This window comes from Panulirus ornatus, chromosome 19 (genome assembly GCF_036320965.1).
Source record: "Panulirus ornatus isolate Po-2019 chromosome 19, ASM3632096v1, whole genome shotgun sequence".
Lineage (NCBI taxonomy): Eukaryota > Metazoa > Arthropoda > Malacostraca > Decapoda > Palinuridae > Panulirus > Panulirus ornatus.
The window spans coordinates 64,087,360-64,105,282 of NC_092242.1; the positions used below are offsets into that span (position 1 = coordinate 64,087,360).

The 17,923-nt window shown below is 36.3% G+C and overlaps 1 protein-coding gene across 3 annotated transcripts in view; it reads left to right on the plus strand.

Annotated features, from left to right (window-relative positions):
* Positions 1-1,420: 1,420 nt before the first annotated feature.
* Snx16 (sorting nexin 16) overlaps positions 1,421-17,923 on the plus strand; it is a 29,440-nt gene continuing 12,937 nt past the window's right edge. For 2 of the 3 annotated variants that reach the window (XM_071674131.1, XM_071674132.1), the window contains exons 1-10: positions 1,421-1,571; positions 2,625-2,865; positions 3,393-3,487; positions 5,473-5,612; positions 7,552-7,641; positions 9,902-10,028; positions 10,451-10,542; positions 11,818-11,954; positions 13,010-13,087; positions 16,940-16,996. In XM_071674131.1, coding sequence (XP_071530232.1) covers positions 2,645-2,865; positions 3,393-3,487; positions 5,473-5,612; positions 7,552-7,641; positions 9,902-10,028; positions 10,451-10,542; positions 11,818-11,954; positions 13,010-13,087; positions 16,940-16,996 — 1,037 coding nt within the window. In that variant the 5' untranslated portion in view covers positions 1,421-1,571; positions 2,625-2,644. Of the gene's footprint in view, positions 1,572-2,624; positions 2,866-3,392; positions 3,488-5,472; positions 5,613-7,551; positions 7,642-9,901; positions 10,029-10,450; positions 10,543-11,817; positions 11,955-13,009; positions 13,088-15,269; positions 15,300-16,939; positions 16,997-17,923 lie in introns of all 3 variants that reach the window. The other variant, XR_011714132.1, reaches the window with a different exon arrangement.

Here is a 17,923-nt window from a genome sequence, read left to right on the forward strand (position 1 = left end):
AAATATATTGACGCACAAATGCATCACAAGACCCTGAAAGAGGATAAATACATAGGTTAAAACTGTGAATATTAGTAATATATGTTTTTCGTAAAGTACATGAAACAGTAACATATATTTGAATTTCATTTAGGCTGCACTGGAGATACAAGCTTAAATAGAATTGAAATTATATATAATTGCATCATATGGATGACGAAAATCTTAAATTATTGATGCTTTTAGTAGCATATACTTTTTCTATAATCTACATGCAATGTACAGAGGTTCAACCATTGACCATTAATATACTGAGTCGCTTCAGACAAACCTAGTATTAGACCTTAAGTTTGATGTTATTTCCAAACTATAACAAAAATCTTATTTGGGATACTACGATGAATCGGGAAACGTCTGTACTTTAAACTTTATCTAGTTGTTAGGTTAGGTTTCTTAACACTTGTTGCATTATGAATCAACGAATGAAAATGAAGGAGTAATGTGTACTGTCAGTAATGTTCATGCCTAGAATACATTCTTTGATTCGTACACTCTCAAGCCCCTCACTAAAGCATCATTGTTGACAATATAAAAGAAATCATCGGTGAAATGGAAGCTATGTTTCAGTGAAATGGCATTAAATTTCATGATGGAACAGCCTACCACAAAAAGTAAGGACAGCATCATCAATACCGTCCTTTTAAGCAAGACTACATCGTTTCTGGGAAAGCCAAGCTTAGTAATATATTTAAAGCGAGAAATTTCATAAGACAGGACATGACCTTTAAAAAATTAAGCTTAGGCGAGGAGCTGAGAGAAGAGGATTCCAATGGAGGCCTACAGTAATTCCTTGGCTTTCTCATACTCTCAGATACTTTACATATCCTCATCTGCGAGTATGAGAAATCAACCAAACAATGAATCGCTAACCTGATCATCCCAGTATACAAATCATTGTGTCTAGTTGTATCTGATTGATAAAGCCAATCATCTCTTATCTTTCATCTATCTATATAAACTTTTTCAGCACGCACCTGCCACTGATGACGCAATTTTTCTGTAGACGTATCACCATGGCGTAACTTATTATTCTTATCTGCTATTGTCGTATATGCATCACGATCTTCTGTAAATAAAATTGTAAATTTATAGCATATATGTTTTAAAGAACCACGTCTACACTTTACCTTACATGGATTTCAAACAAATACAATCCTGGAAACATTCTTTGTTTACAAATGTCGTGTGACTCATCGTCAGCTGGTGAGCAACTACGGAAAAAGTATGACTTTATTCAGAATCTAGTTAACAGAGCTAATCCATCTTCTACAGATATTGTATGAAATTATGTGAAATATATAATTTGTTTGGCTGTATTGGATATATTTATCTGAGGATCAAAATATAATCCGATATTGTACCGTAATCTTTACTTCTCATTGGACTGTAGTGGACCTTGTTGCAAGCCCTTGTGCTAGGGTGTGTGTGGGAGGGTCCTGGAAGGCGTTTACTACGTCCCTCAATGGTTTATCTCCGCTCTCCGTACTCTCGCACATTATCACATGCTCTCTTCGGCTGGGACTGATGTGACGGTAAGTAATTATCGGTGTGAGACGTAAGGGAGTTGGTTCTGATGTGTCAAGGGGTTGTGGTGGGAGTGGTCGCGTGACAACAAGCACGGAAGCACAAGTCATTCATGACAAGAATGAGGTGTCACTCACATGCTCCTGTAGTTTTGACATTGTTGCTTTTTCTTTCAATTGAATATTCATAACGCAGTCCTGAAATTGTAGGCGAACAGTTGTGAAGCTGCGCTTTTATTTATCATGGCCCAATGTCTGTGTGCATTTACATTATGTAGGAAGTATAACAAGATATCTTCAACTATTAAAAAAGACAGACAAAATTATAGACACTTTCTGGGATTATGATGTTAGATTTTGTTATTTTTTTTATTCAATAAAACTCATTTTCCATATGTAAATCCTTGCCCACAATTTAGGCTAAACAAAACCCAAATATAGTGTACTTAACTAACATTTGATTTCCACTTTACAGTCCTCAGGGTTCTCCTATATTGTACTTCATGCTTCATCCATAGACAGCATGTGATCCCAGTATACCACATCGTTCCAGTTCACTCTTTTCCTTGCACGCCTCTCACCCTCCTGTATGTTCAAGCCACTTATTCCCTGAGTTGTAGAAGTCGACTAGAAGGGGAGGGAGCAGGGAGCTGTTAATCCTCCCCTCCCACTTTTCCAAAAGAAGGAACAGAGAAGAGGGCCAAATGAGGATATTCCCTCTAAGGCTCAGTCCACTATTCTTAATGCAGGAAATAGCAAATATATTATTATACTCAATATTGCTTTTCCCGCAACAACGAGGCAGTGCAAGGAAACAGACGAAAATGGCCCAACCACCCACATACAAATGTGTACACATAAATGCCCATGCACACACACATAGATATACATTTCTACATATACATACGTACACATACACTGACATATACATATATACACATTTACAAAGTCATAATTGCTTGCCTTCATCCATTCCTATTGCCACCCTTCCCCATAGGAAACATGATGATAAAAAGTATTAAATATAAGGCTGTAATTCTCTTTGTATTTGTTTTTTATTAGCCTAGAGAGTGACCTTTGTTATGGCACAGCGGCAAGCAGCAGTACACCGAGGCATGGCAGCCTCTAGAGAAGCTACACCCTCACACTCGAGATCAGCTTCACGCTCTGCATCAAGGGAAGCCTTAAATTCTGAGATCCTGCCTGAAGGAAGTGTTGTTAATTTCATGTTGGATAATCATGGCAGTATTACAGCAAATGGGAACAGGAATAACAATCTTCTATCACCCTGTCAAAATGAAAGGCAAGTTGTACGAGGAGCAAGGTGTGCAGTTTCCACTGCAAGACTGATTCCCCCTTAATCATTTTTGTTAGTATTTTTTGTCTTTCACACATATCTTGTGGATGTAAGATCAGTGAGCAATTGACATACAAAAATTTAACTTGAGATTCATATGTGAAGAGTAAAGTATCCTTATTTCCTCTAAAGTGCTTTATCCTAAGTTGATATATACTGTATATTCTAATCCTATCATATCTTCAGCATACTGTATATTCTAATCCTATCATATTTTCAGCATACCTCCATGTAGAATCATTCATTTTAGTTCGCAACTCCAGAAATCATATTAGAGATTGTTGGATCATGCCTGTTACAGTGTTCTTTAAATCATGATTCTAACAGATATAAGGAGTTTCTGATCCCAGCAAAGACCTTATTTTCCAGAAAACAGGCTGTGAATCCATGGCTATCAAGTTAGACTGCAAGAACACTTTTATTGCATCTAGAACCATCATGACTTCTTGTGTTTAGATCTACTTCTCTTTCAGGAGTGCAAGTGTAGGTCAGAGAGGATGGTGTGTCTCCAGCAGTAATATTACATCTACAGATTCTACGCCTAGTTCAGACCACACTACAGACTCAGGTGAACAGATAATAGAAAGTGTGGTGCATTGCTGTGATATGCTTTAAGGTATTTTTAAGGAAAATTCCCTTATATGAAATGGCTTTATTGTATATGATCTTGCAGTAAACTGTTGATATCTTTCATTGTAAGCAAGGCCACTGTAAACGATGGGATACTGTGCTTGGTAAAGTGAAGTGTTTTCCATATGATGATATTTAATTTGCAGCTCCTTTAAAACATATTGTTTTGGAAATTTTGAATTTGAAGGCAGTGACAAATGGAGTAAAGCATCTGAATAAACTTAATGGTTCCAAGACAGAAATCAAGATTAAGATTTACCATAGATTGTGATTACCCATAGTGTTAGTTACGATAATGAAAAATTTATAGTAATTAAGGGAATGGTTATTATGATTTGTTCAAGTGATATACTTTATGTCTTGATTATGTTACAGTATTGCTTATGTAAGGCACTTACGATCATCGCCAGTAGTTCACTTGTATGAGCCTATGTCCATCATTGTTTGAGGGTCAACTTTCTGTGAATGGAACCATGGGAGCTGAAGTGAGTCATAGGTCAGGTGGGGGGATTAAGATCCTGGGAGCACTGAGGAATGTGTAGAAGGAGGAGTCACTGGAGGGAAAGAAACAGAGGAAGAATGCATGGAATGGTGTATGTGAGGGAGGCCTTTAGGGACAGGGGTAAGTGGAGACTCTTTTGCTGTGGCACCCCCCTTGTTGGGAGTTCCAGGAGGGAACGGGCATTAGAGATAGATAGATAATCACTGTCTAAGAAGATGAAGATGGCATGTTGTATAGATGCAAGGCATGTACTTTAGATGAGAAAATATAGAAAAAGGTGAATGTGTTGGAAATGAAACATCTGAAAAATATGTTTAGTGTGAGGAGGGTTGATTGAGTAAGAAATGATAAGGTAAGGGATATGTTGAATTGGTGTTTTTGGTGTTGTAGGGGTGAATGATGTCCAGGGCATTGATAGGAAAGTGTGACGTGTTTCTCAAGGGAATGTAGGTTTTGATGGGTGTATGTCTGGTGGGTTAGAGTTTAAGACTAAGTTGGGAGGGCAGTTGTTTAGTGCTTGTTGGGTTATTTTGGTGTATATTTGTTTTATCATTATATTATTGTTGGGTGTGGGGGATCTGTGAATAGAGGTTGCTGATATGTGAGACAGTAGTTACCTTTTCATTTCTACTTGAGGTTTGGTTATTGAGTGGTTTGATTGGGTGGGGACCAGTGCTGGTTCATAGAACTGAGTGCAAAGCAAGTTGAAGTGGGATTGTATTGGTAGACTATTTTCCAATGTGTAACTGTTGAGTGTTTGTGGTTGCTCTGACTGCACTACTTGTGTGGTTTGCAGCTTTGTCGAATTTGCTTTTTAGAGAATGGTAGACCAGTAAGGTGAGGCTTAGATAGATGTGAAGCTGATAAATTGTTTGTAGAGGCTGTTAAGGGATTTTATTTTCTTGTTCAAATCTACTGCCATTTAGTGTTGTTAGGTCATTTAGTTTGTGTGTATCTTTTGTGTTAATGTCATTGGTGTATAGAATGAATGTTGATAGTGTCATATGTCATACCTGCAATGTTGGTGTTTTGTTCACTGGGGATGATTGTCCTTTCAAGATCACTGGAGATTTTGTGCTGGATTCATGGCTCTCTGGGGTTTAAAAAGCAGTTAAAGATTTCAGCAGAGATGCAGACATTCTGTTCTAGGTGACCCATTTTTCCAATTATGTTATGTAGTGCTGTATCTTTATTATTGTTATTATGGTGTCAGGGTATTGTAATTTCTGTGTTCATCTGCATATAGAAGGACCCTCATGTTATGCTTTACTAGAGTTAATGTGAGGTTGCATTGCTAGAGACTTAAGAGGGTTGGAGGAAGACTTTTGCCTTATTTATTTATGCATCTGCTATATATATAAGTAATGTACATGCTATTTCTGATTTAATACTCCTTATTTTCAATTTCAAACCATCAACAGGGCAAGCAACAGATTCGTCCCCTATAGCAGGGCCTCTTGCTGCACTTGGGTTTCCACAAAATTCTAACGGCAACAACACTTGCTTGTACCGTATGCCAATAGTTGGGTATGAGGTCTTGGAAGAACGATCCAGATTTACGGTAATGCTTTTTTGTTTTGTGATAGCATAATATATCATACTGTAAAGTTGTTTCATTATATACCATTATACACTCATTATACAAAGTGGCACTTTACACGCTTTCTGCCAGTCTTCAGGCACTACTGCTACAGCATGCAGGAATGCTTGTACATTATGCTTTCTCCCCTATCCCCAGGGATAGTATATATCAAGTAAATAATGAAAGGGAAAGAGAGATGTGTGATAATGAAAAGAATGTGGTTGAGAGAGCAGGAGAGGGTGTGTTGAAGTAGTTTGGACATATGGAGAGAATGAGTGAGGAAAGATTGACAAAGAGGATATACGAGTCAAAGGTAGAGGGAACAAGAAGTGGGAGACCAAATTGGAGGTGGAAGGATGGAGTGAAAAAGATTTTGAGTGATTGGGGCCTGATCATAATGGAGGGTGAGAGGCGTGTAAGGAATAGAGTGAATTGGAATGATGTGGTATACCAGGGTCGACATCCAGTCATTGGACTGAACCAGGGCATGTGAAACGCTTGGGGTAAACCATGGAAAGTTCTGTGGGGCCTGGATGTGGGTAGGGAGCTGTGGTTTTGGTGCATTACACATGACAGCTAGAGACTGAGTGTGAACGAATGTGGCCTATTTGTCTGTTTTCCTGGCGCTACCTCGCAGAAGCAGGGGTGGCGAAGATGTTTCCATTCTCTTGCTTTTATGTGTGATGCATCAAAACCAGACAGAATGAATGATATGGATATGATTAAGGCATAACTTGCCCATGGCATTGTAGCTTAAAAAGAAAGAAAAGCTTAAAGGAAGTATTAGGTGTAGTTAAGGTTTTGAATTCTATTCTGTACTGTAGACTTATGTTCCACTATATAGCATTTGATCTGTATCTAATTTGGGATTTCTTATCTGTGGTCATTACATTTAGCATGTACAGTACCTGTCAATCTTTGTAAATTGTCTTAATTTTCACAGATTTTTAACTTTAAGAATGTTAACCTGAGCATCAATATTTTCGTATCAAGGGATATGATTTAATATTATTGAATTATGTATTTTTATCATTTCTTTTGCATTCTGGGTTAGATATTCTTTAGCCATTTTGTTTTGTAATGGTTAGTCATTGCTTCATCTTTAAGGGGCCGCACCTGTTGATGGCTAAAATGGCCGTAATGGAGAAAAATAACTTTAGAAAATTCAGAGATTTGTTTCTCTTAAGCTGTTGTGCCACCTGTCAGAACTGCTGAAGATAATAGGTGGATCAGGTTTCAGGGCTGTTCCAGTACATGCAATTACATAAGTATGTACAGATGAGTTTCTGTCTCCTTCCTCATTTATTGTCTGAACTTGTTTTTATGTTCAGGGAACTTGAGCTTTCAACCTGTCAGTGGCTGACCAACAAATTTAGTGAGGGAAATCAGTATTTTCAAAGCTACTTTTCATATTGCACATCAGATGGTGACTGCTTCACAGGTGTGATACCCATATCAACATAAAGAATTCTTTTGCAAATGTTGTGAATCTTCACTTAGGTCTTTTGAAACTAATAGGCATGGAGATAATTGGTAAGTAAAATGTTTTGAAAAGATTTTGCTTTCATTGTATTACCCTTCAGGAATAGGTGTATTTCATTTAGATGTAGACAAAAAGTTTCTTAGCATGATGTGACTTATTTTCTGTTACTTGCTGTTAACAGATCTTTACACTGTGGCACATTCACAAGTTGAAAGAGTGATGGCATGAGATTATCATTTTGGTGCCTTTATATGAAATTGTGTATTTTGGGAAAAAATTATTTCACCTCAAAAGCAGTCTTTCCTTCTTATTTTTTTGTATGCATTCAGACTCATAGAACAATGTGTTTTTTACTCATTGATGAGAGCATTCAAGTGGTTTATTTCTGAACTGAGATTGAGACTAAGAAATTTATGAGTTTGGACAATTTCACAGGTTTTCAAGATACAAGTGTTCCATCAGCCTACCGGAGATCAGTGGTTTGTGTTTCGTCGCTACACAGATTTTGTTCGTCTTAATAGAAGGGTAATTATGGCAGGTCCCATATTTTGTAAACAAAGTATGAATGGTTCTTTTGAAGACTCATGACTTTTGTGATTTACAAAAATATAAAGGCTTGACCAATTGATTGTAGCAGACTTAAAATTTGAGGCTACCCCGACATGCAGAACTTTCTGTACTTACGAACGTGATGGCCCATTAAACGAAGTTTTAGGATAGTAGGTCCTGTCAGATGTATGACAACCCCGAATTTGCTATATGACATATTGACACCTTCTAATTAGTTTATATTACAAATTTTCCAATCTGTTTTTCTTGTCTTTTTCATGTTTAGTTATTTACATACATATTTAAGGTATTGTTCAGACATTTTTGATTACTATTTACCCACTTCTCCCTATAATTACTTACAACCCTTCTCTTCATTAATCTTTGCATACATTACTCATAAAAACATGGATGACAAAATACTTTTTTCCTGAATTCTTATAGTTTTAGCGCATTAGGCTCTATATCAATCCATCTTTTCTCAGCATTTCTATTCTTTAAGCTAAGTCATGGTGCCCAGTAGATCTATATCATATTTGTTGTGGGCTCTGAGCTGCCATCCTATTACCATGATATTGTTGTATGCTTCACCAGAGTTCAACAGTACTGAGCCGGTCTAAGGGAAAGAATTCAGAACACAAGTTTGCCTACATTGTTTGGCATTCCTGTTTCTGTATTTGTACACATATATATGACAAGGTACAAACAGGTTATGCTATCTTTGTGACTTTATCTTTTCTATCATTTTCAATTTAGAAATGTTTCCTTTAAAATCCTTAGATAAGTATTTGTTGGTGGGTGGGGTAGAGATTGGGGTATTCCCTTGTTTCCATTGTACAGTTGTAGTTGACATGGTCCAAGTGAAAGAATGGAGAAATTTAGTATTTTCTAATTTATGTCACTGTTGTTGACAGGTAAATGTGTGAAGGTGATTGTAAACCAGACAGTTTAGTGAATGCTTTCATTAAGTCTTAGTATTCCATGACTATTAGGTATCAGTGAGGCTTGATGATTTGAGAATATATTAATATATGATATGAATTTCTTTATAATATGAATTTGTTTATGGATGGGGTTGTTAGGGAGGTGAATGCAAGAGTTTTGGAAAGAGGGGCAAGTATGAAGTCTGTTGGGGATGAGAGAGCTTGGGAAGTGAGTCAGTTGTTGTTCGCTGATGATACAGCGCTGGTGGCTGATTCATGTGAGAAACTGCAGAAGCTGGTGACTGAGTTTGGTAAAGTGTGTGAAAGAAGAAAGTTAAGAGTAAATGTGAATAAGAGCAAGGTTATTAGGTACAGTAGGGTTGAGGGTCAAGTCAATTGGGAGGTGAGTTTGAATGGAGAAAAACTGGAGGAAGTGAAGTGTTTTAGATATCTGGGAGTGGATCTGGCAGCGGATCTAACCATGGAAGCGGAAGTGGATCATAGGGTGGGGGAGGGGGTGAAAATTCTGGGAGCCTTGAAGAATGAGTGGAAGTCGAGAACATTATCTCGGAAAGCAAAAATGGGTATGTTTGAAGGAATAGTGGTTCCAACAATGTTGTATGGTTGCGAGGCGTGGGCTATGGATAGAGTTGTGCGCAGGAGGATGGATGTGCTGGAAATGAGATGTTTGAGGACAATGTGTGGTGTGAGGTGGTTTGATCGAGTAAGTAACGTAAGGGTAAGAGAGATGTGTGGAAATAAAAAGAGCATGGTTGAGAGAGCAGAAGAGGGTGTTTTGAAATGGTTCGGGCACATGGAGAGAATGAGTGAGGAAAGATTGACCAAGAGAATATATGTGTCGGAGGTGGAGAGAACGAGGAGAAGAGGGAGACCAAATTGGAGGTGGAAAGATGAAGTGAAAAAGATTTTGTGTGATTGGGGCCTGAACATGCAGGAGGGTGAAAGGAGGGCAAGGAATAGAGTGAATTGGATCGATGTGGTATACCGGGGTTGACGTGCTGTCAGTGGATTGAATCAAGACATGTGAAGCGTCTGGGATAAACCATGGAAAGCTGGGTAGGTATGTATATTTGCGTGTGTGGACGTATGTATATACATGTGTATGGGGGTGGATTGGGCCATTTCTTTCGTCTGTTTCCTTGCGCTACCTCGCAAACGCGGGAGACAGCGACAAAGCAAAAAAAAAAAAAAAAAAAAAATGAATTTCTTATATCTTGACAGTGTGAGTAAAAATGGTTTGTTCTTGAATTGGTTTAAACTTGTACTTATCTTTTCATGTATCTTTGTAACAGCTTAAAGGAGAGTTCCCAGGTCTAAGGTTCGCATTGCCTCCAAAGAGGTGGTTTGGAGACAATTTTGATCCTGTCTTTCTTGAAGACCGTCAGCTTGGGCTACAGGCCTTCATTGATAATATCATTGGTAAGTTAACATGAAATGTGAAAATGCACGTAAATCTGCTTTTGATTATGCTAACCATTCATTGTATTATAATGATTATATGCAGTCACATGTAATCATTGCTCCATATTTTTTCTTAAAGCACTGTTTATGGAATATGCTGACATTGATAATATCTGTTGCTCTAGTTATGGCCTGATTGAAATGCCGTTTTAATATGGTAATCTTAAAGCATTTTAAAGGTGATTCCAATTAATGGCAGGATATCAAAAAGCATGGTCAGTATGTATCATCTTGGTTTGTTCCAAGGTATAGATACTATGAAGATAATGAATTGACATTTTACTTTGGTTGTTAATCAAGTTCATTATATACATACAGTATTAGGAGTATTTCTTTGTGCATTACGAATTCTATTAGAATATTGTCTTCCATTTCGACAGGTCATGCTCGAATCAGGGAGAAAAAGTGCGTTCGTGACTTCTTCTGCTTAGATGATCCTCCCAATGCCCATGACAGTTTGGAGGAGAGTCGGGTCAGTATTGTTTATGTAATTCATAGTCTCGGAAGACAAATTTATCTTGTGTGTAACTTTCATAGAAGAATCTTGTACATCAGAAAAATCATGGTAGGTTGATTATTAAGGAGTAAAGTGTCTGTCTCTTTTTACCTGATATCTTTAACTCCTTTTCCCATTTATCCCATTTATATAGGGTAGATCATATGCATACAGCCTTTAACACACCAATTTTTCTCAGAGGTACTGTTTCCCTAGCTGAAGTGACCTGAATGTGTATTTTTTTACGTCAATTCTGAGTATTTTCTTTGTACTACAACATGAAAAGGACAAAAGTTTTTTGAGAAGATGGATGATAACACAGAGAAAAAACACTGCCCTTTACCTTAGGCTAATGCGAGCATTCCACATTCCCACAGATCCACGATATGTTACACAAGCACACATGAAGGAATATTTTTCTTTATTGAGTCACAGCTTATAGCACTTTTCAGTACTAAAGTATGATAAGCAACTAGCAAAACATCAAAAAACACACAGAAAAATTCTGCTAGAAAAGATGAAGTGATAGAACAGTGGAAAATCACAAAAATAAGGGTATTAGATCCTGTTATGGATACTATGTTGCACATCACTCACAGGCACATCTGACAGCTAAGAAGGATGGTGTTAAACTCATACTGATATGACTGATGATAATGATGATAATAATAGTAATTTTTTACTTGAGATTTATTTATGATTTTATGCTGTAGTGAGGTAGCACCAGAATCAAAAACAATGACCTCATTTGCTCATATTTACTCTAATTGTAATGTGCAGTGCACCAAAACCAGACCCATGATCTACACCTAATCCCCATAGGCTAGTTTCATTGTTTCTCCGGACTTCTTCATTTCCCTGCTTCAGCCCATTGAAAGTATGTCGCCCCAGCTTTGTCTTTCAGTCTGTCATCGAGGGCTGTCAAATCATTTTGTCTGTAATTTTGGTAAAATTGTCCTAAGATAACCAAAATGAAAATTCTCAGTGTTTCCTTCATATGTGAACAGACCCACTCTAGTGGCAAAAAAATGGATCAGTGCTTCATATTATTTTATTCTATTTGATCAGTAGTATAAAAAGAATATTATGACAAGAAACTTCACTCCATGGAAATGAAAGGGGAACTAAAAAGATGGATACAACATTATTTTTCCAGAAAGACTTGTAAATAAATTGAGTGATGTACTGAGACATGACTGTTAGTTCTCAGCCCATGTATTTTATGCTGAAAGATGTGACTTTGCATTTCAGGCAATATGTCAAACTCTGGAAGATAGTATTGCAGACCTTCAGGAACAGCTAAGAGAAAAAGATGGAGAGATTGCTATTTTGCGGTCCCAAGTCAATTTTCTCATGGCACAGCAGCAGACTCTTGTGAAAGCCCTGAGGTTGGTGTTTAGAAACAGGAAGTTTTGGAGTGTTTGCGTATGAGATTATAAATGGAGTTTTAAGAATATGCCCACCATTGATTGACCAGGGTTGGCATGTCTGAAAGCTGAGATGGCACAGACAGTGGAATGCCCTAATCTTTGCTATCTCATCAACTGTATACTGCATACATGTATGTACCTCATCTTAAGCCATGTACCCATTTACTGACCCATACCAAAGGAAAGATGAAAGTTGAGTCAGCTGTAGACTGACTGGCATGCCCATGATTCATACTCAGGTGGGCTTATGGTCAGTAGCTCTAATCACTTTCCCACATATGCTTATTAAATACCTCTTTATTAGGCTTTGATATTATTATTCAATAATAGTATTATTATCCAGAAATAAGAGTGCTGATGTGATACTCGGAATCATCATCTGTCATCTATGTTAGGATTGCTTACTTCAGTTTTTGATTTATTCAAACTAAAAGCTATTAGGGTAGAATGAACATTTATTTCCTTGCATATATCATACACTAAGCCTTCTTTTTTTCTTTTTCATTTCCTATAACTATTCTCTTTTTTCTTTCCCTCAGATTTTTACTTTCTGTCTCTTTCTTTTGCCCATTTTTTCCATCATGGTATATCCATGATGAGGACATCCGTCCATGATAGGACCCATTGTCTTTCATCGGCAGAATAAGTTTGTTTAGTCTTCCATCCAGTATTCCAGTATTCTCTCAATCCAAGTCACTCTCCTGCCATATCATGTTAAGGCCCAGACTTTAACTGTTCTTCCTGGTAGATGGTCCTTTTGGGTAATGGGGGATGGCTTGAGGCTGTGCTCTCTTCAGTTTTGAAACAGGTTTGCCAAGCAGTAAATCAGGAACACATTGAATAAGATTTCCTAATGAGTCTGCCACTATTGAATCATTAAGTAAATGTTATCAATGCAGAGTAGATATTTTCCAAAATATCTGTTAATACACCTACCTGTTTTGATTATATCATTGTCTTTCTGTTGTGGAGTTAGTTCCAGTACTTATTGGATATTGTTCTTACTTACGCAGACTAGAATGTGAATTGAAGAGCAGCGAGGGTAACATTAACAGTTCTACTCATGACCTGAACTTAGCTCTTCTTTCCATGTAAGTATACCTATATTTTAAAGTGGTAAGTATTAGTAAACCTCATGAAGTATCTGTGTAAGCAACAGTCTGTTTTGAATTTTTTTCTTTCGGTGATATGGATTCAGCTTAGGAGTGTTATTTGGGATTGCCTGATTATATAGCACTGTAGGTAAGATAAATAGATAATATGGAATGGTTTTTTGATTTAGGCAGCCAGTTCACTGAAAATACAGAGTTGAGATGTTACATCTTTTACAGAACTGTGAGATCATAACAGTAACTAGTTCACTAAAACACCTTAAGATCAAGTAAGGGCTGGATACTTCCACTCTTTGGACAAGCACATCAGTAAGGTACATCTGTACAGTCAGAATGGCAGATATACAGGAAGTTTTATGAAGTAAAAACTATGGTTTATGCATTGCTCATTTTTTTTTATAATTAGTTGAATAGTAATATGGAAGTTGATGTATTACATAGCTTAATGATTGAAAACTAAGCTTTTTACTTACTTAGCTATGCACGTGTTCATGGATCATTAAAGAAGTTCACAGTCATAGGTATAGGATTGTTTTCATACTTGTCTGTACAAGCTCTGAATGGCACAAGTTACTTTGTGGTGATGGATGGCAGTCCACAAGGATTGGGCATCAAGGAGTTGAGGTATATGCCTTTTGAAAGAAGCATGGTGGAATAAAAATGTAAGAAAATTGGTTGAGGATGGAAAGTGTAAAAGAAGTTAGATTTGCTAGAAAACAGATTAATGGGGAGCTGAGAGTGGTACATATGTGGTCCTGAGTAGAAAAGCAAATGTTTTTATTTGTATAAATGAATGGAAAGTAAAGCTCGAGAGAAAATTATTGAAAATTTATTGAACAACTTGTATCTGTGGTAAATAGATGTAAAAGAGAAGTTTGTACAATGAGCAAGAGTGTATTGAACTCATCTTAGAGAATGGTAGTGACAAAGTATAAAGCTTGAAAGAAGTGCAAAGAGTAATGTAAGGAACTGATTAGATATTTCAAATGGAGATAGAGGAATGGTTGGGAATCACATGCATTTGCAGCATATTTTGTATGAAAGAATTGCCAGAAATTTTGTATGCAGATGGTGACCTGATACTTGATGCATCAGAGAATGGGTTATTTAGAATGTTACACTGTTTGATGATGTATGTAGGAAGAAAATGCTGAAAGTGAATGCAAAATTCATTAAAACTTTAGTTTTTAGAGATGAGATGTCAGAGTAATTTTAGTTTGAATGATAACTTGAATTAAAGCTATGAAATTAGGAGCAGAATACAGTATAATGGAAGTTAGTACATATATCTTTCTTCTGTCCATGGGGATAGGGAGTGAGAATGCTACATGAGAAATATCTCCTTTTTGTTGTTGAAAGTAACTTGGAGTGGCAGGAGTGGGAGAAAGAAAATCCTGCCCTTTTGTATTATCACTCTGTAAAGTAGGTGCCTTTGCAAACGCTGCACTAGAGTTACCCCCGCCAGCGGCCTGTCATGGGTGAGGCACTAAGGGCTAAGAAGTGGAGTCCACTCATTTTGGATAGTCTTTTGTCAAAGTCACCCTCTTTGGGGAGTTCCAGGTGGGAACAGGTGACAGATATAGACAGATAGAAAGAAAAGAGAAAAAATAGAAAAAGAGAAAAATTAAGAGCCCAGAGAGAATTTTTTCAAATGCTTGGTCATCTGTTCTTAAAGTTGCCTCACTAAGGTTGGGAAAAGCTTGGAGGTGTAAAAGAAAAACTATTTTTTGAATATTTGAAGATTATTAAGAAAACTTTTGTTTACCAGAAAAATAAGGTCATGAATCTTAGATAATTTGTTGCAATAAATTGTGTGACTGATTGATTCTCATTCTTATTTATTACCCCAGATGGTTACTCAAGGAAATGAGTAATAACTTATCAGTTTATTTACATAATCACATATTCTGCGTAAATGATCAGGCAGCTAAACTTGAAATCTCTGACATTTTACTTTCTTGATTGTATTTGATTTTCCTTTTTATTTTTGAACCTTAGGAAAGTTTATTATGTAAATGGATTTTTTTTTATGTTTAATGTTTCTGTCACAAATTCCTCTTACTTGAAGAGTGGGAGAATGTAGTCTTTGTTATCCTTCAGTGTTTATCTGTCTTTTATCTCATATTTCCTCATATATATCATATGAAACTTGATCATGCAGGTCTGAAAGTGTGCATGGATGATTTTCAGGGTAAGAACATAATGCATGTGAAAAGATGTAGCTGCATATTGCATCATTATGTCCAATTGTGTATATGTTCCATACTTTGATTTTAGGTCTTAGATTTTGGTAACTCACGATGGAGCTTGATTAAACCTGTGAACTCTTGCATGGATATTCATGAGGTTAAGAAATAATGCATGTGTTAAGATGATGAATATGTTTACAAATTAAAATTGAGTTTAATCAAACTTGAGAATATTCCTCATTTTACTAATCCTCAAAGCTGGAGCCAAACTTATACCCATAATCTGCTTAGGTTTAGCCCAGACCTATTTACGTTTATTAGCTATGCAAGTAATATTGATTTCTCATTTTTAATGTAATTGCATGCATAAGAGATTCTTTGCTCAAGTTAAAAATGGAACCACATTATGTACTTTTACACCCACTTGCATGTTGTTCCCAAACACTAGTTTTTTATCATATGTTTAAAAGCTAGATGTACAGTTCTTAAAACTTTGCATGGTTTATCTTCATCATGAAAATGGATGTACATGTCATGATGGATATAATGGATAAGAGTTTTGCTTAATTTTCATCAAATTCAATAAGATACTCATTTTTTCTGTCATCAGCTGATGTTCAAAGAAGGAACCAGCTGGTATTACTTACGTATGAATGACCCTAATTTTAGTTTATAGTTTGAAGCTTTGGTGAGTGTTGCTGAATTTTAATAAGACCTGTGGAAAAGCTTATGTCATTATTTCTCATTGTAAGACTGAACAGAACAACAGTTTCACATGTTTGCAGTAACATGAATTTGAATATTACTTTCCAGTTAATTTGTGTATATTATGTACAATATATGTGTAGAGTGGTAGGGTAGCACTTCTGCTGTTGGGAATTTGTGCCCTTGCCCACATATCATAATATGAGGATGAAGTTGGCAACCTCAGTAATGCAAAACTGACTTATACAAATGGTATATGTAGGCATTTTCTTCTGCTATCTTTGGCCATAGAACATAATGTAGATGTTTTGTTATTTTCCAAACAATATTTCCACTCATTCTTGTTCCACTCTCAGCAACTATGCTCTACTGTAGGCAACACAGATGTTCAATAGAACACCCTTCTAGCTTTTTATTCACAAACTATATGACTCCCAGAGCCACACCTTATTAATTTCTCCCTCTTTGGTTCTCATATTACCCTAAGATGATTTGGCTACTTGCTTTAGAACTGAAATAGGACCCATTGATTGAGTCATGTGTATGATGGCATGAGAACATGGAGTTGCAGGCATGTTGTACCTATATTTGTGAGTTATTTAACTTTCTTAGTTTTTGTTAGGGTGCAGTTATGTCCTCTGAGGTGTGCTAGGTAAATTTTTGATATTACGAGGAGTAGATTGGTATAAAGTTGAAATAGGTTAATGCCTTTTTATTTATTTATTTGTTTTTTACTTTGGTTCATGTTGTTTCCTAAACAAATCTTTGTCATTGCCTTTTTCAAAGGCTACAGTGAGTATTGCCTGGCATGTGGAGATGGACCTGCTTATGTTTGTAGAAAATAGAAAGTGATGCACATTAAGCCTTGTTTTCACAAGTGCAGTATAGATCTTATATATGATTATTGTACCATTTCTAAATATGAAATGGCTTTCAGATGTGAGAAGACCATCCATGGAGGTTTGAATAATGCCAGTCATATTTCTTCCTCAAGGTAAGACAGTCTTTTTTCTTTTTTCTCGTGATTATAGCTTGACTGAAGTTTACATCTAGATTATTAAAATGAATTTTAAGTATTGACCATACTGTTCTGTAATTTTATCATAGCAGTTTACATAAATGCTAATTCCCCCAGCACACATTAGCTTGAGTCAAAATATGATACTAATGAGATGAAATTATCATATACTTTGCTTTTCCTTATTTTATTGTCTGTGTAGCTGTACATTTGCAGTATGATTTATTAAGCACATTTGACTTGATTTGTAGTTATTACTTAAGTTCTTTTTAGTACTTTATTTTTTGTATAGCAAGACTTGGCAGTTTGATTTACTAAACAATTGTTCTTTACTTGGTATGCATTTCGTATCATCATTTAAGATCTTGCTTTAATTTGCTAATACAGTAATCTCTGATTCTGCATAACTCATTTTAGCAATATTTGTGTTTCAAACATTCTGTGAATAATCAAAGCATTATCATAGATTTAAGACTAAGTTGAAAATGGATGACAACATTCAGAATGAGGTACATGGTATTTACAGTCTGCATAATGAATCCTTCATATACCTGCTCTTGGCAACCTGACATTTTGTGATGTCAGATCAGTCTTTTATGAACAGCTTTTGGGGAAGTTATGTATTCTCAAGCCATTCCTAACTGATGTAGTGTAATGTTATAGTTATATAGGTAGCATTATCCCATATACTTAGAAAGTTCAGTTATTCTGGAAAGTAGAGAGGGAAAAAAAGGTGAACATCTGAAAAACAGATTTTAGAGAATCAGAATTTGAGTTACACGAATGAACGTTGTACTTGAATTTGATATTAGCTACTACTTGTGTCATTTTCAATATTCACAGGATATAGGAAATCGTGAAATATCTCTTTTACTTGGCCTTTAGTCATCAAAGGATGTTGTT